Below are 25254 nucleotides of genomic sequence, written 5' to 3' on the forward strand. Positions count from 1 at the left end.
AACGTGTCCCGTTAATGCTGACTGCATGAATGGTGGATTTTCTGCAATTTGCATATGGCTGCTTAACCCGAAAGCAAACAGTGAGATGGGTATGTATGTATGTATATCATTTAAAGAGAAAATACTTGTGGTGGGTGGGTGGGTGTTGTTGTTTTGGCTGCTGAAGGCATTGTCTGTTACCTGGATGCCTGAAAGACCGAATGATATTTAGACGAACCTCCAGGTTCAGAGGCAGTACCTCTGAATATACCAATTGTTGAGAGAGAGTAAAGGGCCGCTGCCGTTTTGGACTATCTCTTTGACTCCTGTTGGGACAGAAAGCTGGACTTCACCTGATTCAGTTTCTCCATCCTGCAGAGTTGGGGTAGATGAGCATCAGGGAGAAACCGAGTCAAACCCATTCTGCACCATGGAAAGCCAGCTGGTCACACTCTCTCCCAGCCCAACCAGTTGCAAGCTGGGAGGGTGGGTCATTTAAGGCCATTTTGTCCAGGAGTTCCCCAGTACAACCAGCTGGGTTAAACCTCCTGAGATATCATGGTTGGTGGAGATGTGGGCCCTTTCAACCCAGGACTTCTCTTTTCTAAGCAAAGCCCAAAATGCAGAACTCAACAAACTTATTCAAAAGTTATTGAAACATTGCTGAAACATCAAAGGTAATTGTGCAACTGGGGGGGGGCGGGGTGTGTGTCAAAATGTACAGAACAGCGGGCCCAGCCATGCCCGCCATTTTGCACATTTTGACACCCTTCCAAGACCCGTGAGGGCAGTCGTGCAGCTTTGCACATAGCAACCTCCCTTACGCTGGATGTTTTTCAAATCACGAAAGAATAAGATTCTGCGCTGGTCAGCTCCACCTCAGGGACCGGTCTGGTTCTGGGCTGCTCCTTTGAGAGAGTAACCCATGCGGGGTGGGGGGGGGAGGGAGAGGATGATGGGGTCGAGAATGGAGAAGAAAAAGATTTGAAAAGAGTCTAACAGCTGAGAAAGGATGACTCCAAGAAAGAAAGACCTCTTTTCTTCCGGAGGGCAGGAATTCTGGAGCTAAGCTGCAGGAAGGCAGAGTCCACAGAGTCCCTAACGGTTCAACAACCCTGGGAGGTCGGTTAGGCCGAGGGAGTGTGACTGCCCACCCCAGAGTCACACAGGAAGTTTCCAGGGCAGAGGCTGGAGGAGAACCTGGGCTCTCTTGAACTGGTGCACCACAGCTGGTTCTTTTGCGGTAAACTGCATTCATGCACTTTTTGGCCAAGTTAGCAAGGAGTTTAATGATAGAATTGCTTTCTTTCTTTCTTTCTCTTTCTTTCTTTCTTTCTTTCTTTCTTTCTTTCTTTCTTTCTTTCTTTCTTTCTTTCTTTCTTTTTCTCTCTCTCTTTCTTCCTTCCTTTCTTTTTCTTTCTTTCTTTTTCTTCCTTTCTTCCTTTCCTTTCTTTCTTTCTTTCTTTCTTTTTCTTTCTTTCTCTTTCTTTCTTTCTTTTTCTTTCTTTCTTTCTCTTTCTTTCTTCCTTCCTTTCTTTTTCTTTCTTTCTTTTTCTTTCTTTCTTTTTCTTCCTTTCTTCCTTTCCTTTCTTTCTTTCCTTCCTTTCTCTCTCTTTTTCTTTCCTTTTCTTTCTTTTCTTTCTTTCTTTCTTTCTTTCTCTCTCTCTCTCTCTCTCTTTCTTCCTTCCTTTCTTTTTCTTTCTTTCTTTTTCTTCCTTTCTTCCTTTCCTTTCTTTCTTTCTTTCTTTCTTTCTTTTTCTTTCTTTCTCTTTCTTTCTTTCTTTCTTTCTTTCTCTTTCTTTCTTTCTTTTTTTCTTTCTTTCTTTCTCTTTTTCTTCCTTTCTTTTTCTTTCTTTCTTTTTCTTTCTTTCTTTTTCTTCCTTTCTTCCTTTCCTTTCTTTCTTTCCTTCCTTTCTCTCTTTCTTTTTCTTTCCTTTTCTTTTTCTTTCTCTCTCTCTCTCCCTCCCTTCTCCCTTCCTCCTTTCCTTCCCCTCTTTTCCCCTCCCCTCCCTTCACCCTCATCCCTCCCCTCTCCCCCTCTCATTCCTTCCTTTTGTCCTTTCACTTATCTATCCTTCTTTTCTTCTTCCCTTCTTCCCTCCCTCCCTTCCTTCCTTCCTGCCAACCCCATTAGAAACCAGCCCTGTGGGATTTGGGGAAGGGCTGTTGAGATAATCCACGTCCTGGAGCCCTCCAGAGGCAGCTCAGAGCCCCCCAGCCAAAGGGTGCCTGACTGACCTCGCAGGGCGGGCGCGCTCTGGGGGCAGCAGCGGGTTCCAGTCTCAGCAGGCAGAGCAGCCGTGGTGGGAGGTGGGGCTGGCAGAGGCCGATCGGCTGGACCCGCCTGGCTTTGCTTTCTCGTGGGCTGCACCGAGAAGCAGCCCTTGGACGAAGCGGTGCTCTGAGCCAGCGCATCTCTTGCTGACGTCTTTGCCAGACGGATTTATAGCACCGCCTGGCGAAGCGTCTCCAGTGAGGAGTCTGTGGCTTGCCTTCCTACGGACAATGGTTGTAACCGCTGCTGAAACAATAACTTTGCAATTAAGTCTCTTTCAGACTGTCCGGCAAGCCTCCTGCAGTGTTGTTTTCCTGCATTTATATCTCTGTCCTTCCTTTGTTTTGCTCTGGTTTTTTACAGTTCCTCCTCCCTTGTTGCCCATTTCCTCCCTTCCGTCTATTTATTCTCTTCTTGCTTTGCTTGCCCCAGTGTTGAAGCGAGTGGCGTCTCCCGCATCTGTGCACCCGCTCTTAATTTTCGGAGCTAGCCCCTTCGGTGGATTTCCGCTGCCCTCCAGTCATCTTTCAGGCTACGCGTTTTAGACCGTTCCTTGAGCTAAGATGCAAACACACCGACAAGATCCTCCAGAATCCAGAGCAAACCCTGAAAACGCTGCGGTTCCAAAGGCCGCTCTGGAACGCTGCCCAGTGCTTCCCATTTGAGAGAATATATTTTTCAAAAGGCGCAAAGCGTTCGAGAAATCCTCCTGAGATGCATCTGTAGCATCAGCAGCCTTCTCCAGTTGCTCTGCTCCTTTCCTACCCGTGTGTGATGTCGTGACCCACAGCAAAGGGGCAGAGGTTATGGCGTGATGCTGCTTTTGTCACCCCCCCGACCTTCCCCAGCAGCTTGGTGAAAGGCTGGTTGGCAAAAGTTGCTTTGGCACCCTTTTCTGCTCCAGCTGGTGGAGCCCATCCTGAAGTATCTGGTAGCCTTCACTGGTCAGAAGAGTTACCCCAAAGGGAGGTCTTCATTGCAGGTAGGCCCATCTTGAAGCCTGGCGCTTTGGCATCCTGCTTGGCAGCTGATCCTTGTTCGCTGGCGCGCTGGTTTCTCCCTTCCTGGCTCCTTCAAGACTGGGCTGTTGCGTTTCTGTGGCTCTACCCCTGGAGAGGCTCTTCCGGGGATGTCCAGTAAGGCTGCCTGCACAATCTGTGCAGAGGGCAACTAAGGGGCTGGTGTGGGCCTGAAAAAAAAAGATGCAGCTGCTTTAATGAGCCCCTCATTAAAGCAGCTCTTCCAGCAGCCGTGTCTTTTTCAGGCTGGAGTGGAAGCTCTGAATAAGCAGAGCCGCTGCGCTCGTGTGGCTTCCGAAGCATTTTCCCAAATCTTTGAGTCCTAATCTTTTCGTTATCATTTGGCAGGCCTCACGTGTTCTTGAAGCATATCCCCCCACCTTCTGCAGTTAAACAGTCCAAAATGCAACCTCTAGGCAATTCATTACAAAGCAAAGCAAAATCTTTTTTTTTTTTTTTTGAGGAAGCCCTTTGTCTTTTTGCAGAACGATAGACATTTTTTTTTCTTTGTTACCATGCAGAATTCCAGACATCCTGCTCCGGTTTCAGTCTTTTCCTTGATCTCCCGAGCCCCAGGTAAACACCATCACCAGGTACACGGTGGATTTTCCTCTGCTGGGGACTTGCTACAAGTCTGGGCAAAAGTGACTTTGTTCTACTTCTATCCCAGCTTCCAGGGTTTCATTTCTCCCAAAGATTTCCACTCAGAGCTTTGCCTGGCCACGTGCTCCCCAGATGCTTCTCATTAGTCACGCCTTCCGTCCTTCTGAACCCGTTGCCAGTGCCCAGACTGGCAGCCTTAACTTTCAGCTTAACAGAAAGGAAGCAAAAAGCAGAAAGTTAACCAGGAGGATTTTTTAGGAAAGCTTAAGCGGGTGGCTTGAATCTCCTCTCCTCTCCTCCCCTCCCCTCCTCCCTTTTTCCTTTCCTTTCCTTTCCTCCCTTTCCCCTTCCCTTCCCTTCCCTTCCCTTCCCTTCCCTTCCCTTCCCTTCCCTTCCCTTCCCTTCCCTTCCCTTCCCTTCCCTCTCTCTCTCTCTCTCTCTCTCTCTCTCTCTCTCGATTGATATGTTGACAGAATCCATTGTGGACATGCTGTGGTTTTGGGCTTATTGTTTTGAATTGATGCCTTTGGCTGTTTGGAGAAAGGTGGGGAGGGGGAGAATGGGTGCTTTGCTGTCAGAAAGGCGGAGTTGGACAGGATGTGTTTAAAAGTTTGCCAGACAGTCTTCCTTTCAAGCTGGCCAGGGATTCGTTTCGCAAAGCGTTGTTTTTTTTGATGGGGAGACAAATTTCCCCCCTCCGGATTTCTCCCCCTTGAAGAAGCATCTGGCTTGAGCTGAAACATTTCTCTGTGAGTACCTGGTTTGTATTAATTTGATCCTCCATTCTGTCTCCTGGTGTCATTTTAGGAGAGAAATGAGACCAAGCGACTTTTAAAAAATGATCCTGCAACTCTTAAACTTGCGTTAGAATCTTAAAGTAGGCTTGGTCTTCAACAAACCCCAGAGTTTAATGGAATTTTTGAGTTCAGAATAGCAACTTTCCTAAAAAAGCAAGGTCTAGTGGTTAAAAAGATTACCATGTTTATAACGGTGTAAAATATTGTGGATTGCATTCCACCGAGTCTGTCAAAATTTATGTGCACTCTGTTTTTAGTGTTTTTACTGTTTTCTTGTTTTTGCTAATGTGGAAGTCTTCCTGCTGTCTTAAAAGTCCCCACCAGCTCTTCTGAGATTTCCTCTTCTGGTCCATCTAGGATGAAGCCACTTGAGCAAAGGTGGAAGAGAAGATGCATGCATATGAAACACCTAGGCTTCAAGCAGATTCCGGCATCCTTTTCTTTTCGTTATTGCATATTCTTGGCTAGTTCGGTTTCTGGGTATTTTCAAGCAGAAGACTATGAGCATCAATTAAAAATCATTCTGGTGCAATCCATTAAAAATTTAAAAAAGACTCCATCTGTTAATTAAAAATTATTCTGGAGGGATCCATTTTTTTTAAAGACTCCATCTATCAATTAAAAATCATTCCAGCGCAAACAATTAAAATTTTTTAAAAAGACTCCTTCTATCCATTCAAAATCATTCCGGAGCCACGCAGGTTTCTCCTAAGCGTAGTTGTGTTCAAAACGGGCTGAGGACGGGGGCTGTTAAGAAACCCCAACCCAGGGGCCAGCAGCATTTCCACTGCAACTACTGTGTACATGAGAGACCCATCCAGGAGACAAGAAGGTGTTGAGGTTTGGGGAAAGAAATCATAGATCACCAGTCCTTCTTTTAAGTGTGGTTTAAAATAGTTCCTAGACATTTTCTCATCGCTCTCCAGTTGGCCACCCTCACCCGCAACATGGGGTTTGAGGCCCAGAGTTCCCAGGAGGGCTTTGGGCTGCGGAATTCGGGGAGCTGAGACCCCCAGAATGGGGAAAGTTGTTTGCCTGGAGATGCCCTTGAAAGCAAGGGCCTCCCCATGGGGGTGCTTGGAGGAGCAGCGCTACAGCAGTAGGGTTAAGGATGTGTGTGCGCTCGAGACTTCAGGGAGTCTCCTCATTTTGGGAAGAGGAGCCTGGAAGAGCTGTAGGGCGCTCCAATGATCACTTGTGGTGATGGGTTAGAAATGATTTTGCTTTGCAGGGATCTCCGAAGGATTGCCTCCTTTGTGGTCCTGCCCATCTCCAAGATCATCTTCAGATAGTTCACTGGGCGCCTCTCTCTGTAGCCAGCAGCTCCAGGGGAGTAAGCTTTTCATAGTTGGCTCCTGACTTTCCAATGCCCTCCTTAGCGAGGCCTGCCTGGCACTGTCCTTACTGGCTTTCCAGCCCCGAGCAAAGCAGTTTCTTCTTCGAGGCCTTTCCATAATGTCCTAACAAGGCTGAGACATTTTAAAACCTTTCGCTGCTGTTTTTACTCTCTGGGTCGTTGTTCATTCTCCTGTTTATTTTAGTGGGTATATCTTAACATCGCGTTTTCATGTTTCGGCTGTTGTTTGTTTAGTGTTTCTGACTTACTGTTTGGATTTTATTGTAAACCGCTTTCCATTTCTTTTAATGGGAAGCAACATATAAATGAACGATGAGTGTTATTATATCATTTGTTATTAAAATTGTTATATTAAAGAAGCTTTGTTGCGGAGGAACAAAATCCATGCAAAAAGTTTTATCATGCAAGCTTCTGCTCCTCTTTCTTGTAATCCATGCCTGGGACTCATGGCCTTATCGTGTGATGGTCTGTAACTGGAGGGGCCATAATCTCCCTGGGGGCTGCCATCTGTCCCTGTGATTGGTATGCCAATGGCTCGGATCAAACAGGGTCATGTTGTAGACACTGGGGGTACCCCCACCTTGGATCGACTGTGGCTGACTCCCATCTGTCCCTGCATGGATGGTGGCCACAGGGAGGAGGCATGGGAAGGAGAATGTCCTGACCATTGACTGGACAAGACGGTGTGTTGGGGCTCCCCCTTTCTGGTGACATTAGCAAGGAATCTCCTGCGAGTGGGTCTTTGTGAGCTAACTGGTGGCTTGAGTTCCTTCATAAGTGGCTGCAAAGAAGAGGTCCCAGGAGAGTGGTCATCTTCCCTGGGGTGAGCTACATGGCTTCACGAGCTGGTCTTTTTCTCCCATTTGACAAGAACAGGTACTACTTTGTGGCAACATGTGAACACCTCTTTCACACAACCAGCTGCTTTTCTTTCTGCTTTTCCATTTTGGTCGGGCAAATGAGAGTTTGTTCTTGACAACGTTTTGACTCATTAGGCAGTTTCTCTGTTTATTTCTGTTACTGGGCATCTGAGATACTCCAGTGGTGTATCACTCTGAGTGCCGTACAGTACATCCCAGCTCCTCCTCTGAGTCTGTGGAAGTGCGCAAGAGCTGTGCCTCTTCCGGGATGTTTTTTTCAACCTCCCCATCTGACCTGCAGCTCTGCATCCTCCTGCTGGTCTCCCATCCAAACACTAACCAGGTCTGACTCTGCTTAGCTTTTCCAAGGTTAGAGCGGGTAAGATGCTGCCCCCTGGCTGCATAGGTAGGATGTGCTGAAAAAAAAGCGGTTGATCTCAGCAAAGCATTGAGTCGAAATGCAATTAAGAAATTAACCTTACCCCTGGACTGGCTGTGACTTGGGTTATCCTCCCAGTTAACAGATGGAAATATCTGGAAAACACAGTTTAAGAACAGGTTCCGTTCCCAAGGTCTGTCCTTAAGTCAGATTTGTATGGAAGCCAGAACAGTATTATTGTGTAATATTGTATAAGTAGTATGGTGTAATGAACTCGAACCACTGTGTATTTAACTCGAATTTTGATACAACAGGCTCTGTTCTGAACTATGGGTTGTCCTTAAACCAGGCGTTCTTAACCCTGGGGACTACCTGTACACCATATCAGACTGAAGGGTCTTCCAGGAAGAAAAAAGGGAAGGGAGGAAGGGAGGAGAGGGTGAAATGAAGGGAAGGAAGGAGGGAGGGAGGGAGGGAGGGAGGGAGGGAGGAAAAAGAAAAAAGAAAAGAAAGGAAAGAAAGAGGGAGGGAGGGAGGGAGGGAAAGAAGAAAGAAATCTGCAGATCAGATTTATAAAGTCAACTTCCTATTTACTTTTTGTAATAATTTCAAAACTGACCCGCAAGGGCAGCATGTTGGATTAGGAATACAGAATTCTGCATCTTCCTTGAAAATAGCTGCCAGCTCAAAACAAAATTACACGAGTGTCATTCGCCATCCCTTCACGTACGTCTTCCCTCCTGCAGCTTCCAGGGATCCCCCCAGATTCCTCCAGAGAGTTTCCCAACCCAAAGAAGCTGATTTTGTGATTTTTGGGGTGGGGGGGAGTGCTTCAGAAGGAAGGAGAACTTTCCGCCATCAAGCAATCATCTGGTTTGGGTACAAGCTGTTTTGCTCTTGCAGCCACTGGAAGCTTGGGTTCTGATTAAAGCTTTTTTAAAAAACTGCCCTCAAAAGTTCCTTTAGCAACTTCTGAAACTTACTTTCATTAGCCAAAACAGCCCATCAGAACTCCACACACCTGGAATTTGGGGCGTAGCTGGAATTGCCACAATACAGAAAATTGAGCAAGGGAGAGGGTGTGCGTGTGCATGTATTTTTATGTCCACACTTAAAAATAATGCAGAATTCCAGTAGGAAGTGTGAGGGTAGCAATCATTTCCTGGACAGGTTTAGATGAAGTATCATTTACTGATTTATTGTCAGGCACCTAAAGAGCTTTGGCTGTTGGGTGGTTAAAAATATTAATCAATAAATACACATAAATAAATAAACTCACTTTGAGAGCCAGTTTGGTATAGAGCAGTGTTGTCCAAACTTGGCCACTTTAAGATGAGTGGACTTCAACTCCCAGAATTCCCTAGCCAGCCATGCTGGCTGGGGAATTCTGGGAGTTGAAGTCCACTCATCTTAAAATGGCCAAGTTTGGACAACACTGGTATAGAGGTTAAGGCACCAGGCGAGAAACCAGGAGAGCCTGAGTTCGAGTCCTGATTTAGGCTCTCAGATCCAGCTGGATGACTTGGTGGGTCAATCACTCTAGCTCAGCCCTGGGAAGAAGAAGGCCAGGGCCAGCCACATCTGAAAACATTGCCAAGGGAACTACAGCGATGTCATTATTATTGATATTATTGAGAGTCACTTTGGTATGGAGCAGTGTTTCTCAACCTTGACCACTTTAAAATGGGCGGACTTCAACTCCCAGAATTCCCCAGCCAGCCATGCTTAAAGTGGTCAAGGTTGAGAAACACTGGTGTAGAGGTTAAGGCACCAGGCTAGAAACCAGGAGGCCCTGAGTTCAAGTCCTGATTTAGGCATGGATCCAGCTGGGTGACTTTGGGCCAGTTCCTCTCACTCAGCCCTAGGAAGAAGAAGGCCAGAGCCAACCACTCCCAAAATTGCATGGACCTGAGTCAAGACTGACTCAAAGGCACCCAGAAATAAATGAATGAATGAATGAATGAATGAATGAATGAATGAATGAATGAATGAATGAATGAATGAATGAATTCATGTATTCCAATCTCCCTCTTTTATGTTACAGGCCGTAAATGATTAGCCCCTATGACAAACATGAGCTGGAGTTTCCTCACCCGCCTGCTGGAAGAAATTCACAATCACTCCACTTTTGTGGGGAAGATCTGGCTCACCGTCCTCATCGTCTTCCGCATTGTCCTGACGGCCGTCGGAGGCGAGTCCATCTATTCGGATGAACAGAGCAAATTCACCTGTAACACCAAGCAGCCGGGCTGCGATAATGTCTGCTACGATGCCTTCGCGCCTCTTTCACACGTCCGGTTCTGGGTCTTCCAGATCATTATGATCTCCACCCCGTCCGTCATCTACTTGGGCTACGCCATACACCGGATCGCCAGGTCCTCGGAGGAGGAGAAGAGGTTTCGGAGCCTCAAGAAGAAGAAGCAGTTTGTGCTCCACTGGCAGGCAGCTCACAACCTGGAAGACTCCCTGGGCGCAGAAGAAGAGCCCATGATAGCTGAGGAGATGGTGGAGAATGAGGAGAAAGAGAAGACGAAGGAAGAGGAGAAGAAGAAGGGACAGAAACATGATGGCAGGAGGCACATCCAAGAGGAGGGGCTGATGAAGATTTATGTCTTCCAGCTTCTTACCAGAGCCTCCTTCGAAGTGTGTTTCCTGGTAGGGCAGTATATGCTCTATGGGTTTGAGGTCAGACCCTACTATCTTTGCACCCGAGACCCTTGCCCCCATAACGTGGACTGCTTTGTGTCGAGGCCGACAGAGAAGACCATCTTCCTCCTGGTGATGTATGTGGTCAGCTGCCTTTGTCTGTTGCTCAACTTGGCAGAGATGTGCCATCTGGGCATTGGGACCATTCGAGACGCCATCCGCGAGCGAAAAATCCACAGCTTCAGACAGCCACCTTACAATTACGCTGCCTACCCAAAGAACATCTCCTGCCCGCCAGAGTATAACCTGGTGGTGAAATCAGACAAACAAGCCAAGATCCCCAACAGCCTGATGGCTCACGAGCAGAACATGGCCAATGTGGTCCAAGAACAGCAGTGCACCAGCCCTGATGACAACATCCCCCCAGATTTGTCTACCCTCCATAAACACTTACGGGTGGCTCAGGAGCAGCTGGACATCGCTTTCCAGAGCTACAACGGCACTCAGGGGAACGGCCAGCCCTCAAGAACCAGCAGCCCAGCCTCCAGTGGGTCTATGGCGGAGCAGAACCGAGCCAACACTGCCCAGGAGAAACATGGGGCCAAGCCAAAAGCCAGTTCAGAGAAGGGGAGCGTAAATGGCAAAGATGGGAAAAACTCTGTGTGGATCTAGAGAGGGGTGAACAGGCCAAGGGGCCCAACTGCCTGGTGGGTGCGCATCGGGAGAGGGGGGTGCCTTCTTTGATGAAATGGGCTTTGTTTAAGAGAACGCTAGGCACCGGCAAGGCCAGAGTGGGAACGCCACCCAGTAGTTAACAAGAGGCCTTTTCTTAACCCCTTGATTTGTTTACGCTCCCACCTTTCATTTTCCGGGAAAAAGCAGGATCTTTGCGCTCCGAAAGCAGCAGCGTGAGAAGGATCCGTCCTCGACGTTTGTCCTCGTTCTTCCAGGGAAGATTCAAACAAGGTGCTGATTGCAAGATTTATCCTTCGACTTGAGGCTCCAGAGACCCGAAGAGAGAGAATGCAATTTCTCCAAGAGACCGCCGACAACCCTTGGGCACGAGAGCCCAGCTTCCCAACCTGCCTTGCTCGGTTGGGGTTCTCAGGTATAATCTCTCTCTCCAAAACTGGCGGCATTCGGCATATTATCCTTCCCCGGCCCTCCCTTTTTTCTTTCTTTCTTTCTCGCTTGTCTGTCCTTTTCACATTCCAGGCCATCCATTTGAAGAACTGCCTTTTCCCCACTGAACCGACTCTTTCCTCCTTGTTATCACAACTTTTGAGTTCTGCAAAGGCAAGATTGCTTCTCCCACCCTGGTGCCTGCCAGATATTTAGATTATGACTCCCTTTCTTCGTAGCCAGTACAGACTTGGGCTGGAGAAGAGAGAGGACCTTGGTGGTTTTTTATGTCTTATTTGCAGTCTTTTCTGCTGGCAAGGTGAGACATCCTGTCCTCTGAAAGTGAGCAATAGATGGGAACGTGGCCTAGCTACATGCCGTCCCCTGTTGACGAAGGGAACCGCGGTGTGTGCTTTCTTGCCCAGTGTAGAGCACTTTGTGTGGTGTGGGCTAAGCAATTGTGAGGCCAAACATACCACCTCTTCCTTGGTGTGCTTGAAGATTTCTTTGGAGGGCTAAAATAACCCCGAACTGAATTAATGTCCAGGCCCCTGAAGGAAAAGCAACATCTGCAGATGTTGTCAAGATGTCGTAGCCCGCTGTTCTGAACAGCTGGCCCTATCCAGCAAAGGACAGATTTTAAATCTTAAAACCTTTGTAACTGCAACTCAAGGGACACTAACCTGCAACTTTGGCCGCGTCGTCACTAGAGGACAGTTTCCGTAAAGCAAAAGTTGGCCTTTTCCAAGAAGGTGGAGCCCCCAGGACAAGTTCTGTAGAGAAAGGAGGTCTTTCTGCTGCTGACTTCAGCTACGTCGTGCATTTGGAGATCTGTGGCATTTTATTTTATTTTATTTTATTTTTTCTTCTCTGGCACTACCCTGAGAAATGAGTTCCTGGAGGTTTGGGGAATGCTTCGTGAAAGGTTGGGCCCCGTCAGGATTTGCAAAGGGAGGAAGATTTTCCTGCTGCAACGCACTGGAAGCAGAGAGGCATTTCGTCACTTTGGGGGTGTGGAAGGATAGAAAATGTCTTCACTGGGCCTTTCTGTACAGAGACGGGCGTTAACAGGATGGCTGGTGCTTGATGTTGGACGAGACTTCCTCGCATCACGCCTAGGAGTGATGGTTTGGGAAGACGGTCCCCAGGATGGTGGTGGTGGGAAGACGTTACAGCAGTGTTTCTCAACCGTGGCAACGTTAAGGTGTGTGGACTTCAACTCCCAGAATTCCCCATAGCTGGCTAGGGAATTCTGGGAGTTGAAGTCCACATACTTTAACGTTGCCACGGTTGAGAAACACTGCCTTACAGGATACATCTGCTTCCATTCAGAGGTTTGGAGAAGATGTTGGGTAGAGATACAGTACTTCTGGAACTATTTCACTCTTCCTTATGGACTTCATACACAGCCCAAGAGAGAGTCCAGGCCAATATTCACCTGGTCCAGCCTTCTGCTTGGCAGTAGCCAGCTATCCTGGATTGCTCATAAGGGTGAAGCAAAATGAAGGTCCTCCTCTGTTGCTGTCCCTCCATAATTATCACGGCTCATAATAACTGAGGAATCTTTCCATTAGGAGTCAAGATTTCCTCTTGGTGACTTCATGGATGCATTTAGAGGCAGCTTTCCTGGCTATGATTCAGACACCGTTGGTGACTGCTTTCTTCCAGGTTTTCTGACTCCCCAGTCTAGCCTGCATCTCTGAGCCTTTTTTGGTGGTCTCCCATTCAAGTCCCTCCTAACGAAGCCTGGCCCTGCTTGGCTTTTGAAAGAAGCCAAGAGGGGCTACGTGTTGCTGATTTAACCTCCATAAACTTGCCTGCTCGTAACACTCTCATCTTACACTCTTAGGTCCAATAAAACAGCCTGTCCCACACTGGAGTCCTCCAGAAGCGTTGAGGTAGGTGTGTGCCAACTGGGGATTATGGGAAGTGAACCCCAATGCCTCTGGAAGGCACTAGCTTGGGGAAAACAGCCTTAACGTATTTTATTCATTGCTAAAAGATGGGTCCTCTCCACTTCTACCACGTGAATTTGCATGTTGCAGAGAGTTTGCACTCTGAATTGGTGTTAATTGATGCTCACCGGGATGTGAAGGCATCAGGAATAGAAAACGGTTGCAAGCATCGATAAATTGCAGGGGGTGTCTTCAAGGTGTTTTTGTGCAGGTACATAGCTTCATGTATGAAACAGGTAGTCCTTGATTTACGACCATTCGTTCAGCGACCATTCAAAGTTACAATGGCGCTGAATGAAGAAACTTAAGATTAGTCCCTAAAGTTATAGCTGTTGCATGGGACCCTGTGGTCCCATGATTAAAATTCAGGCACTTGGCAGCCCACCCACATGACCACAGGGGTGCTTCAACTCCCCCCACCCGCCTATCTACCCCTCCATCTATGCCCTTTGGGCCACCCTAGCTGACCTTCACCATCTTGCAGCCCCAGAACCACGGTGTGCCGAAAGCCCCAGAGCCGCAGCGGACCAAGAAGCCCAAGCCACAGCATATTCTTTCCCCAGTCTTCCTGAGCTGGTGCCACACCGCAGCACCCCAACTCATGTGTGGCCTATGCTGGGATAAATTGCAGGGGGTGTCTTCAAGGTGTTTTTGTGCAGGTACATAGCTTCATGTATGATACACCTCCCCCGCTCCCCCTTGCCCCCCCCCCCGTGCTCCTTACCTGGGACTCCTGGCTCTTCCCACTTAACGACCTGCACGTCTTGGGGTTACGACAGTAACTGGGACTGCCATTGCTAAGCAATGCGGTCACGTGACGTCGTGTTTTATGACTGCATTGCTTAGCGATGGAAATTCTGGTCCCAATTGTGGTTGTAAATCAAAGACTACCTGTATGTACTTAAAATGAAGTATCAATCCTGAGTCACGTTTGGTAATTTACACTAGATTCCAATACCTTGTAGAACTTCGGTTTGCATCTGGGAGATAACCCTGAACAAACCCTGTTTGGAAACTCCGTTTTTGATTTCAGGTTTGAAAAACAAAAGCATTTGCTGGGAGACCCCGTTTTCAAAAAAATAATTCAGCTTTGCCTAGATTTGTCCTGTACGCAAACCATAACTCGGGATTATTAGCAGGGATGCATTTGTGAACCAATCAAAAGGTGCAGTTCCCACGACCACTTTGGGATGGGCTGAAGGCACAATTCTGCAATTTAGTTTGCCTTGGCTGACCAGGGTTGTAGCATTTGGATGGGAGACCACTAGGAAATCTCAGGATTGTTGAGACAAACATGGTGGCGGTATTAAAAAATAATCCAACTTACAGTAACAGCGTCGCTGTATCGATGTGGTGTAAGTTAGCCACTTTCCTTGTCATGCTTCATCATAATAAGTCTTGAAGGAAAAGTTCTGAAGTCAAGCTGGTGGAATAAGTGAATAATCCAGTTCAAAAACAGACAGAAAAAACAACAAGAACAAGATCCTTTTGTTTAGGGAAGTGTATAGAAATCAGCCTTGTGTCTATTTAGACTGGGCTGATGGGGGGAAAAAAACCCTCTGACTTTTGGCCGTATCCAGATCAATATGCACGAAATGATTCAATTCCTATATTCTGGTGGCCTGAATCTTTAGGGCACGGAAAGATGTCAGAAGTTTTACGAAGCAGACCAGCAACGCCAGCAACACCAACACCCTACATCAGAATGCAGAACCAACCAGTTTTCATGCAGGTTTTTAAAAAATCTCTTATATACCCGTGGTATTAAAAAAGTGCATACTGAAAGATGAATCTATAATGCAAGAAAAACCAAACCAAACCAGGTATCTGTGTCTTTTTAACAATAGCTGTTCCCAGGTCAGCATTTCCACCCCAAAAACACTGAAGGGTTTTAGTCTTTATGAGGCTGTTTTGAGATCACGGCACCTTCTTTGCTCTCAGCCTTTGGGTGGAAATGGCACCAGAGAAGACCGCGCACCTTCTCCCTTTCAAAGACCAGACAGAACCAAAGCTGAGACGCCCTGCCGCTCACATTCCATTCCACTGGGAAATACTTGAAATTAACTAAATAGCCATAACAAATCTATGCTGTTAACGACGTTTCTCCCTTTTTTTGGGGGGGGGTCTTTTTGTTGTACGTTTTACTAATGTGCCATTTGTGTAAGAAACATTTTGGCTGTGTTCACATGACCCATTTAACCAGCCCAGTTATAGAGAGCAGCGGTGTTCACACCTGCTTACCTTTGCCAAGTCCTCCTCTTGCTTTGTAGGTGTGCAAATTCACCTGGTTAGATTACAGATTTCTGAGGATTATATGAACTGAGAAGATGGATTAGCTCAGTAGCTAGTTAAGCCGTTCGTGTGAACGCAGCCAGAAAGTATGACGTTGGCCCCTGTCTTCTAATATGTTTCATTGTAAATACTACTTACAAGTTGTACATGGAATAATTACTTAACAAACAACAAAAACTTTTGGATGTTCGGTGTTCAGTACTAATAAAATGGAACAAACTGTTCACTTTGTTTCATCACATGGGATGAGTGCTGCATTTATTTAGCACGGAGTTTTTCCAACTGTTCTGTACCACCGTGGGGTCCCATGAGAGGTTCCCAAACTTTCTTGGTTCACTGCACCTTTAGTGTCCCAGTAATTTTTTCATGGTGCCCCTAGGCCAACCGAAATAGCTAACAGTTCCACTGGAAAAAACACACACATGAATCGAAAGAAAAGACAAGATTTTCATTTCATTCTTCAATAACCACAACCGCTTACTAATGGGATGTGGGCACCTGTTGGGCACTGCGCAACTTCTCAAACGTTGGAGTCAGATTGGACATCGCCACTCCTTTCCACATTGAGTTTTGCACAGTACTTGCATTTCATCACAGCAACTGCCAAAAAGCGAGGTTTGCCGAGATAAAGACGTGACAGACATTTAAAATATCCCAGTGTGTCCTGATGAGATTGTTGGGGTGCTGCAATGCACAGTTGGGGAGTCTTGGGAATAGGGGCGGGAAAAAAAAAAGGTCATTTGTTTTGTGAGATGGGAGGCTATATAAAATTTTAAAATAAGTAAAATGTAAGTAAAATAAAAAGAGGGAGAGAAATAATAGAAAATGCAGGCAGTTTTCTATTATTAGAGCTTTGCCTCTTGATCAGGGATTCCAGGAATTTTTAACTAAGAGGTTTTCTGCAGCCTGAACAAGCTTGGAAAACCCTGATTTAGGGCTGACTGCGATGACTGATCAGCACTGATCCAGAGATTGGAAATATGCTTTAAAATTGATGACAAGTCCTCTGTTGTCCTTAGGCATCACTTATTGCTAGACTCCAATAACTTGTGGAAGACCACGGGATTCTCCACCCCTACTTTTTGAAAGAAATGATTATTTTATGCATCAGAAAGACGGGTTTCTTTTCTTAGCGGTTGACTTACAACCTGGTTACCTCCAGCACCGTTTCTCAAACTCAGCATCTTTAAAGTGTTTGGACTTCAACTCCCAGAATCCCCTAGCCAGCACATGTGGACTTCAACTCCCAGAATCCCCCAGCCAGCATGCTGGCTGGGGGATTCTGGGAGTTGGAGTCCACATACCTTAAAGTTGCTGAGATTGAGAAACAGTGACCTACAGGATCCTCTTTCTCCCATGTCTCTGTCCAGCCAGTAAGATCTAGAAGAGCTGGCATGTTCCAGATCCCATGTGTAAAGCATTGTCCCCTTGTGGGAGCTGGGAGATGTACCTTCTCTGCAGCTGTGCTTGCCCTGTGGAACCACATCTGCCCCTGAAGTTGGTCTGGCTTCAACTCCATTGGGCTTCCCTTAAGTTGTGAAAAGCTGGCTCTTCCAGCAGGACCTGGGGTGGGGCGCAGTTTTATTCCCCGGCCGTCTGTTTTGTTGGTTAGAAAGTGTTCGGTCATTCCATACACACCCCCCACGTGTGGTGGGTATACACATTTCTTGTTATTTTTATCCTTTCTGTGGTGGTTTTTCACAATCCCATGTAAGCTGCCTAGAATTACTGTGATGACTATGGCAGCATATCAGTCAAGCAGATGAGAATATATTCTGCAAGCTCGTGGTGGGTGTCCAGAGAACATGGGTGCATTCCAGCAAATGGAGCGTGGGGCTCAGCTTCTTCCCATGTTGCTTGTCCTTGGCTGAAATGTCCTTTTTTCTAAAACATGTTAAAGGTGCCGGAGACTTTGGTCCTTAAGGATATTAAACAAAGGCAACTGTTTAAAAAATACCAGACAGTTCCAGTTTCCACAGGCGCCTGCCAACCAGCCTGCATCTTCCTCTCCCCGCTTGCTTTTTCAAATACAGGCAGATTCAAATCGGCCTTTTCCAAAAGTAACAATAGCTTTATTTGGTTTAAGTGATACAGTAATCAGGCGGCTGGGAACATGGCTAGGTGGATAAAGGAGTCTCACCCTTATTTTTTTGCAAAGTAATATTGTCCCCCTCCCAAAAAATAGCTGGATCCAGAGTGCACGCAGAGTCTGCGGCTTGCTCCCTTGGCTGCCTGTCCCCATACCGCCTGAAGCTCCTGGAGGAAAGGCGGCATATAAGGAAAAAAGGGCCGAAGTCGCTCCCCCGTTGAAAAAACGAGTGCACGTGGACTGCAGCCGCTGGAAGGAGCAGGCTGGCGCCTCAGCCAATGAGGAGCCAGCTGAGGAGCCTGGCCCCGCCCCTTCGCAGCAGCAAAGCTCAGTCCCAGGGGCGGGCCAAGGGACAGAGCCAAGACGGTCTCTGCGCCTGCGCACTTGACCGAGCCTACCCACGCCCTCTCTCCACCCTCGGCCACACACAAGATGGCGGCGCGGAGGTCCTTTCCAGTCTCTTTGGCGCTCTTCACCAGGCCGCCATGCTGGTGAGGGCGAGCGCGGCGCTGCGGCGGGGCCTCCCGCGGAACTTGCACTTCGGCGGCGGCGGCGGAGACAAAAGGGCGACCGGCGATTGCTTCCCGTTGAGTCACCGCGCGCTCCTTCGCCTCCAAGGCCCGGAGACGCTCCCCTTCCTCCAAGGACTACTGACCAATGACTTGACGCGCTTAGCGGAGGTGGGCGGAGCCGCGCCGCGCGCGCTTTACGCACACGCCCTCAGCGTCCAGGGGAGGTGCCTCTATGACGTCATCGTGTACAGGTGAGTCTCGCGGGAGGGATGATCCCGGGCGAGCCGTGGCCGGACTGCCGCGCTCATCCTCCCAGCCCTCGTGGCAGGAAGCGATGGGAATTGTAGTGCCTACTTCTGCGGGAGAAGGGGGTCGTTTCCGAGCTCGGGGAAGGTTGATGCAAATGAAAAGAAACCCGAAGATACCAATTTACGCAAATCCTAGGAAAATATTCAGGATGCATCCTTTATGTTCTATATGTCCCAATAGTATAGACTTAACTTCTGAAGGGCCTGCCTTTGGCTTAGGGGAGAAAAAAGAACTCGCTCCCTTAGTAGGGCACCCATAAACCAGCAGCGATACCCCAAATTGGTACAGCTTCCACTTGCATCGCTGGTGCTGAAACAAACTGCCGGGTGCAAAAGCTCACCTGGGTTTAAATGGCGGAGGAAAGGTCCAGCTACGTTTCAATGCGGTGCCTGGCTCTCGAGTGAACGGGCCTTTGGTCTTACAGTCTCCTTGTATCCCTCACTCGTTTGGACCTGATGGATTGACTACGTGCCGTCAAGTCGTTTTCGACTGCTACCAACCACATAGATAGATCTTCTCCAGGACGATCTGTCCCCAGCCTGGTCCTTCGTGCCCCCATCGCCACTGTAACTGAGTCCCTCCCCCTTGCTGCTGGTCGCCCTCTTCTCTTTCCTTCCACCTTTCCCAGCACCAGAGCCTTCTCTGGAGAGCTGGGTCTTTGCATCATGTGTCCAAAGTAGGATCATTTGTGCCTGGAGTGAGAACCCTGGGTTGATTTCTTTGATGATCCATCGGTTTGTTTTCTCGGCTGTCCACGGTATTCCCCAACACCCAAGTTCAAAGGTGTAAATACTTTTCCTATCCTGCTTCTTTGCAGTCCAACTTTCACCTCCACAGAGAGTCACAGGGAAGACCATTTGGAATAGATTTCCATTTATGATCTAGATAGTTGGTCATGGATTATAATGCATACAGGTTCAGAGTCCAGCTGTTCTTCCCTTGATAGGATGAAAAGCTTTTTGTTCCAACTTCAAGACAGCTGACCATAGGCTGGTCCAACACCTGGTGGGGTTGGTGGCCTCCAGAGCCTTGATGCCCTGCCGGAGAGGTAGGGTGTGGCGCCCCCCGCCACAAGCTCCTGTAGCTTGTCCTCAGCTCCCCAAACCAAGTTCAGAAAGTCAAGTTTGATTTGTCCATCAGGCATCAGGGATAATCCCTCTATATATAGCAAACAGAGCTGTGCTCATTGTGGTAAGGAAAATTTAAAAAGGTTATTTGGTAATAGTTTCTCAAGAGCCTTCGTTTTATATATCGATAATGCATAATCAAGGAGAGTCATGCAAAGATGTTCACTTGTAAAACCGTGTATAATGTTCAAAAACCATGAGGATATGCATGAAAAACTTAAATAGTGTATCATGAACATAGGTGATTTTCCAGATAAAATGAAAATGCCCCAGAGAATTCATGTTGCTATGGATGGATTCGGTGCAGATTTCAAAGTCTATGAAATACACCAAAGTTGAATCCGGAACAAAATCATAAGAATTTGAGAATAACTTTTGATTATTTTTCTTAGCAGAGTGGAGGAAAACAATGCTCTGTATTATATAGTCCCAGTGATGTGATTAGAAGGTTTGGAAAGGAACATTCCAAGATCCTCTACAGGTAGTCGTCATTTAGCAACTGCTTTGTTTATGACACTGATGAAAAAGTCACTTTGCAACCAATCCTCAGATTTATGACCTTTGCAGCTCTAAAGCAAAGGAAAGCTGAAGTCATATCATAAGCACAGTTGCCGTTTCACTGAGTGACCGTTTCGCTTAACCGAGTGGCTGGTCCCAACTGAGGTCACTAAACAAGGACTATCTATATACTGGTGAAACTCAGTGAAAATCTGGGTCAGCAGTATCAATTTAAAATAATGGCTTAGTCATGCATTAAATCAGTGTTTCTCAACCTTGGTGACTTCAAGCTGTGCGGACTTCAACTCCCAGAATTCCCCAGCCAGCATGCTGGCTCTGGAATTCTGGGAGTTGAAGTCTGTACATCTTAAAGTTGCCAAGGCTGAGAAACACTGCATTAAATAGTAAATACATTGAACTGTAGCATGATGAAATCATGCACCCTGCCAGTTCATTCCTAATGTAATGCTTTTGGACCCAAATGATTTTCAGGGAGCAAAAAAACATGGTTGCTTTTTATAATGTAATTTGGCATGTCCTGCTGTAGGAAATAGCCTAGGATGTTAGCATGATGTCTGTGCCGGGGGAAAGGAACTTACTGGGAGGAAATAGAGCCAGACTTCCAGATGAAGACCGTCGCATTATCTCCTAATTTTGGATCGTTTTCAGGGTTCATGAAAACAGGCAAGAAGAGTGCCACGTCCTGTTGGAATGCGATGCGACCCTTTTGGACTCCTTTCAAAAACATCTGAAGCTCTATAAGATCCGCAGGAAATTAAACATCGCTCCCTGCCCTGACCTCTGTTTGTGGGCTATCATTCCAAAGGAACCGTCAAAGGATGTCCCTGCGCAAAATGCTGGCAAAGCAGTGGTTCTAACCCCAGATCCCAGAGTGAACATTATGGGTTGGAGACTGATCACTGGCAAAGACACAGACCCTCTCGAGATCATCCCGGGAAGCCAGATTGGAGATCCAAAGGATTACCACAGGCACAGGTATCGACAAGGTAAAAGTGCCCTCCCCATCGCCATAGGGAGCCAAACAAAATTGTAAAAAGTAGGTGCTTAAAAGGATAGCAATATTGCATGGCCATATCTCGACAGCATGTGCACTCAAGCGTCTTTGGGGCAAAATCAATGTTACGAGTGCACAGATTTACAGGTATTCCCCAGGGGTTAAAAATGACCAGTTTGAGGGTGACCCACACTTAAGAACGGAGCCTACTGTAGCAAAATTCGAGTTAAATACCCAATGATTCGAGTTAAATACACAATGGTTTGAGTTCATTACACAATACTACTTATACAGTATTATACAATAATACTGTTCTGGCTTACGTACAAATTCGACTTAAGGACAGACCTTGGGAACGGAACTCGGTCTTAAACTGAGGATTCCCTGTAATTGTTTTCCTCATATATCCCTGATGGAAATAACAGAGTTGGGGCAAAATTGAGAGTTCGGTAAATAAGGAGAAGAGGAGGGGTTAAATCAGTTGAATTTGAATTGAAGGGCTAATAAAAGGGAGTGACACTGAATAACCTATCCTTCAAAACATATATCAGTCACCTTTCCAATTTCCTCCTATTCCTTGCATGTATTTTTATAAGACTGCATCTTATTCTGCCTTGCTAGATGGCCACCTCAAGCTGACCCTGGCTGATCGGACCTAGTTAGGTATGGATGGGAGAAACACCAGGACTAATGTTAGACTGAGAACCAGGGTGGGGATGATGGGTTTGGGAGTGGAATTTGGGACATGTTCTTTGCTTTTTAATGGTGAGGTGTCTGTTTTAGGAGTTAAAGTTTTCATATTTCTCCATTCTGAAAATAGCAGGTGACTGTGTTATTAGTTATTGGCCATCGGGGCAGAGGGGGAGCTGAGAGCTCCTCATTGAAAAGAAGCCTCAGGAGTCACATATTGCCCATCCCTGAGCAAGTCCCTAAGAGAAGTGGGTTTAAAAAAAAAAAAAGGGCTGTGGATTCTTCCCTCCTCTCTTTGCTTGATCACCAGATTACAAAACCCATTTTTGAAACAATGACCTGGTGAATCTGAGGCTTCTGAATAATAATCTGGTAGGGCAGATACATTTCATGCGGCTTTACTCACTGTAACCATGTTCTGTATGGCTTCATTTTGGAACTAATACTACTGCATCACTGGCTGGACTCGGGCAAGCCACCTAGGAGGAACTGGAGGAGTTCCTGAGGAAGGCACAGCCTACCTCTGCTAGGTGTGCTTTATGGGTAAGAATACTTTCGCCACAAAGGATGATCATGTTAGGACAAGCTAAGTGCCGCATCCTTCCAGGTTATTGTTAGTAGTAGATTTCTGCCCTATTTTTATTTTCTACAACTCAAGGCGGTGTACATAATATTCCCATCTCCTGTTTTCCCTACCGCAGCCCTGTGAGGTGGGTTGGGCTGAGAGGAAGGGACTGGTCCCTGGTTATCCAGCTGGCTTCCGTGCCTAAGTGCGATGGTATGTGGGAAAGACCTTGGGAGATGGGGTCAAGAGGTGCTGCAAGGGAGCAGTCAGATAAGAGACAGCACAGCCCTCAGCTGGATAGTGGGTGGGGCAGGAGGCTCAGAAGGGGCCCTCCCTAGTTTCTCAGGCTGTAAAGGAGACATGGGGAGAGGTGTACTTCAGACTTGCAGGACCCTGTTAATGTAGCCTTACAATAAAGTAGAATTAACTCATCTGGTCATGTTTCCTGTCTGGTGTACCTGGTAAGGCTGGCACTAAGGCAGTACTAGAACTCACAATCTCCTGGTTTCTGCTCCAGCACTAGATGGTTCCTATGATGCCCTAATATTTTCTCTGTAGAAACTTGCTGAAGGGGTCCAGTGAACCCAACCCCACGGTCCATAGAGGACGCATGCAGTTCAGAGAAGAAATTCTAGCTCTAACTTTATTGTAAGGTTCCATTCACAGAATCTTGCAAGTCTGAAAGTCCATCTCTCCCCCCTCGCCTTTACAGCCCAAGAAACTAGGGAGGGTCCCTTCTGAGATGTTTGCCCCATCCACATTCCTGCTGAGGGCTCCTCTGCCTCTTATCTGACTGTTACCTAGTCTGTGGCTCTTCCCTGTCACCCAGGTCATTCCCACATCCCGTTACATCATACCAAAGGCTGCCTAGCCTAGCGTTCACTTCCAACGAAGCCCACCACCTCTCTGCAGAATCAGCTGCACTTGTGAACGGAAATGGTCCTAAAGTTCAACCAGACGGTTTTGTTTTCTTCCAGGTATACCTGAAGGCGTGAAAGATCTGCCTTCTGGAACAGCTCTTCCTTTGGAGTCCAACCTGGTTTATCTCAACGGTGTAAGTTTCACCAAAGGCTGTTATATCGGTCAGGAGTTGACGGCAAGGACTCATCACATGGGCGTCATCCGGAAACGCCTCCTGCCCATACAGCTTTTGCCGCCTGTGCCTTTCGAGACCCTCGCTGAAGGCACTGAAATTGTGACCCAGTTAGGAAAGTCGGCTGGAAAATTTCGGGCAGGGGAAGACGAGTTTGGAATTGCGTTGCTGCGATTGGCTACTGTAAAGGAGCCGTTGCGGCTGAAACTAGCCAGCGATTCGCAAGTGACAGTCACTGCTTCTGTTCCCAAATGGTGGCCCCAACCTGCCAATAAATAGGCACGATCTTCTGTGGAACAAAATTTGCATCATCTATACCTGCTGGGCTTGATGTTTGTTTTCAGGTGCTTCTTTTCACAACTTGTGCAAAATTAATAGCTTTTAAAGGAATAATGGTTGGTGACAATGTCAACTTTCACACCGATGGAAGACTGTGAAAGTTCAGTTCCCTAGTATGTTTTCTCTGACGGTGATATTTTTCTAACTTTGTCAGATTTTTCATCTCATCCTCACCTTTCTTCCTCCCAGAAGACAAGGAAAGAGTTGAACTCCTGTGAGTTTTGCCCAAGTTGGCCAACTCTTGATTCCTTACTTTAAGTCTCTGTATGTTGATACTGGTTTCCAGTTACAACTATCAAAGTGGTTCTTCCCCTGAGATTCCTTGACACCTTAAATCAGTGTTTCTCAAACTTGGCAACTTTAAGAGGTGTGGACTTCAACTCCCAGAATTCTCCAGCCAGCCATGCTGGCTGGAGAATTCTGGGAATTGAAGTCCACACCTCTTAAAGTTGCCATGATTGAGAAACTGCTTTAGATGCTTCACCTCCATAGCAATCTCAGCTTTTTTTTGTCAGAGACAAAAAGGAAACTATCACTTAGCTATTTTATCCCCTCCCCCCCCCCCCAGGCAAAAGCAGGGCAGGAAAAATAGCTGGTAAAAAGAAATAACTATATTGGATGATTAAGTGGTAGATAATATTAATCAGAGTCTGAAAAAATAGTGTGTACAGTAGTTTCTGAGAGGTATGATTCTTGGATCGCTATTTTTGCAGAATGGCACAATAGCTTGTTGGGGCTGTGATAAAATACTTCTTATAACTTGAACATTGTACTCAGTTATCCACAGTGAGAAAGGGAATTAAGAATAACTCCTTTGTCACTTCAAACTGCTACCAAGCACGGCTTTGTTTCTTTTACAAATTATGTTATTAACGATTGTGAATGCAAATCATTCAGGTGCGATTTATTTCTGATTTTTTTTCCTCCCCCCAAAACTTCTCTGTGCAGGAAGTAGAAAGGTTGGCAGAGGGGTCAAACCGGACAAAAAACCCCACTGAAAAATTCTGAATGTTCTCTTCAGGCCATTGCATTAATTGTAGCTTAGTTATTTAGATTTAAGTTCATATTTCCAAAGATGTAATGTGCTCATCAGCTGCCGCTACCCAAGTTCAGACGCTGTCCGTTTTCAGTACAAAGCTGAAAGAAAACACTGTTTTCATTTTCCTTTTTTCCCCACCTGATTGAGGGATGAGGCTCAGCCCAGGAACGAACTGGGCACGCTATTCTGAGTTGGGTGACCTATACATCGAACAAAAAAATAAACCTCAGATTTTCTAAGCTGCTCAGTGCTTCGGGAAGGATTTCGCTCAGGATTTAAAGCAAAACATGCAGTGGGCCCAGATTTAAGATTATGAAACATATTTTGGGAAGAGAAATAGGAATGGCTGCTTAAAAGGGACACAGCTAATGTCAGCCTTGAGAGGAATGATCAGTCCGGACTCGGCTGTGAAATCTATTAAGTATCTGTGAAAAACAGCATTCAGATTGGGGTGTGGCTGTCAAACTAAACATCATTAAATGCTCTCTGTCAATAAATGCTGCTTCAGGTTTGTGATTTAACTTTAGGGGTTAACCCAGTGTTTTCACCTGTGCCCCTTCCCACCTTATTTTTCTCTTGTGCCCCCCTTACCAGATACAGGCACGGTGCATTTTCTGGCATCAACAAGAAAGCATTTGCAGTATAACTACAGTGACCATACATCCTTTACTTCGGAGAGCTGTCAGTTCTTTAT

At 46.7% G+C, this 25254-nt stretch overlaps 2 protein-coding genes across 7 annotated transcripts in view; both read left to right on the forward strand.

Annotated features, from left to right (window-relative positions):
* GJC2 (gap junction protein gamma 2) overlaps nt 1-15517 on the forward strand; it is a 59064-nt gene extending 43547 nt beyond the window's left edge. For 3 of the 5 annotated variants that reach the window (XM_088150263.1, XM_088150264.1, XM_088150261.1), the window contains one exon: nt 9314-12257. In XM_088150263.1, coding sequence (XP_088006389.1) covers nt 9334-10587 — 1254 coding nt within the window. In that variant the 5' untranslated portion in view covers nt 9314-9333 and the 3' untranslated portion in view covers nt 10588-12257. Of the gene's footprint in view, nt 1-4310; nt 4626-9313; nt 12258-12886 lie in introns of those variants that run through there. The other 2 variants (XR_015797773.1, XM_088150262.1) reach the window with 2 other exon arrangements.
* Nucleotides 15518-17764: 2247 nt separating this feature from the next.
* IBA57 (iron-sulfur cluster assembly factor IBA57) lies at nt 17765-23910 on the forward strand. 2 transcript variants are annotated; one of them, XM_007444679.4, is made up of 3 exons: nt 17765-18136; nt 20489-20826; nt 23067-23909. In XM_007444679.4, the coding sequence occupies exons 1-3, from the start codon at nt 17859-17861 to the stop codon at nt 23459-23461; spliced, it is 1011 nt and encodes a 336-aa protein (XP_007444741.3). In that variant the 5' UTR covers nt 17765-17858; the 3' UTR covers nt 23462-23909. The 2 variants fall into 2 exon arrangements, with proteins under 2 accessions (XP_007444741.3, XP_025032994.2); XM_025177226.2 differs by lacking the exon at nt 17765-18136 and adding an exon at nt 19717-19802 and having other exon boundaries at nt 23067-23910.
* The last annotated feature ends 1344 nt before the right edge of the window (nt 23911-25254 follow it).

This window comes from Python bivittatus, unplaced genomic scaffold (genome assembly GCF_059951505.1).
Source record: "Python bivittatus isolate LINGU-HERP-01145 unplaced genomic scaffold, Pbiv_v1 ctg000610_np1212, whole genome shotgun sequence".
Classification (NCBI taxonomy): Eukaryota; Metazoa; Chordata; class Lepidosauria; order Squamata; family Pythonidae; genus Python; species Python bivittatus.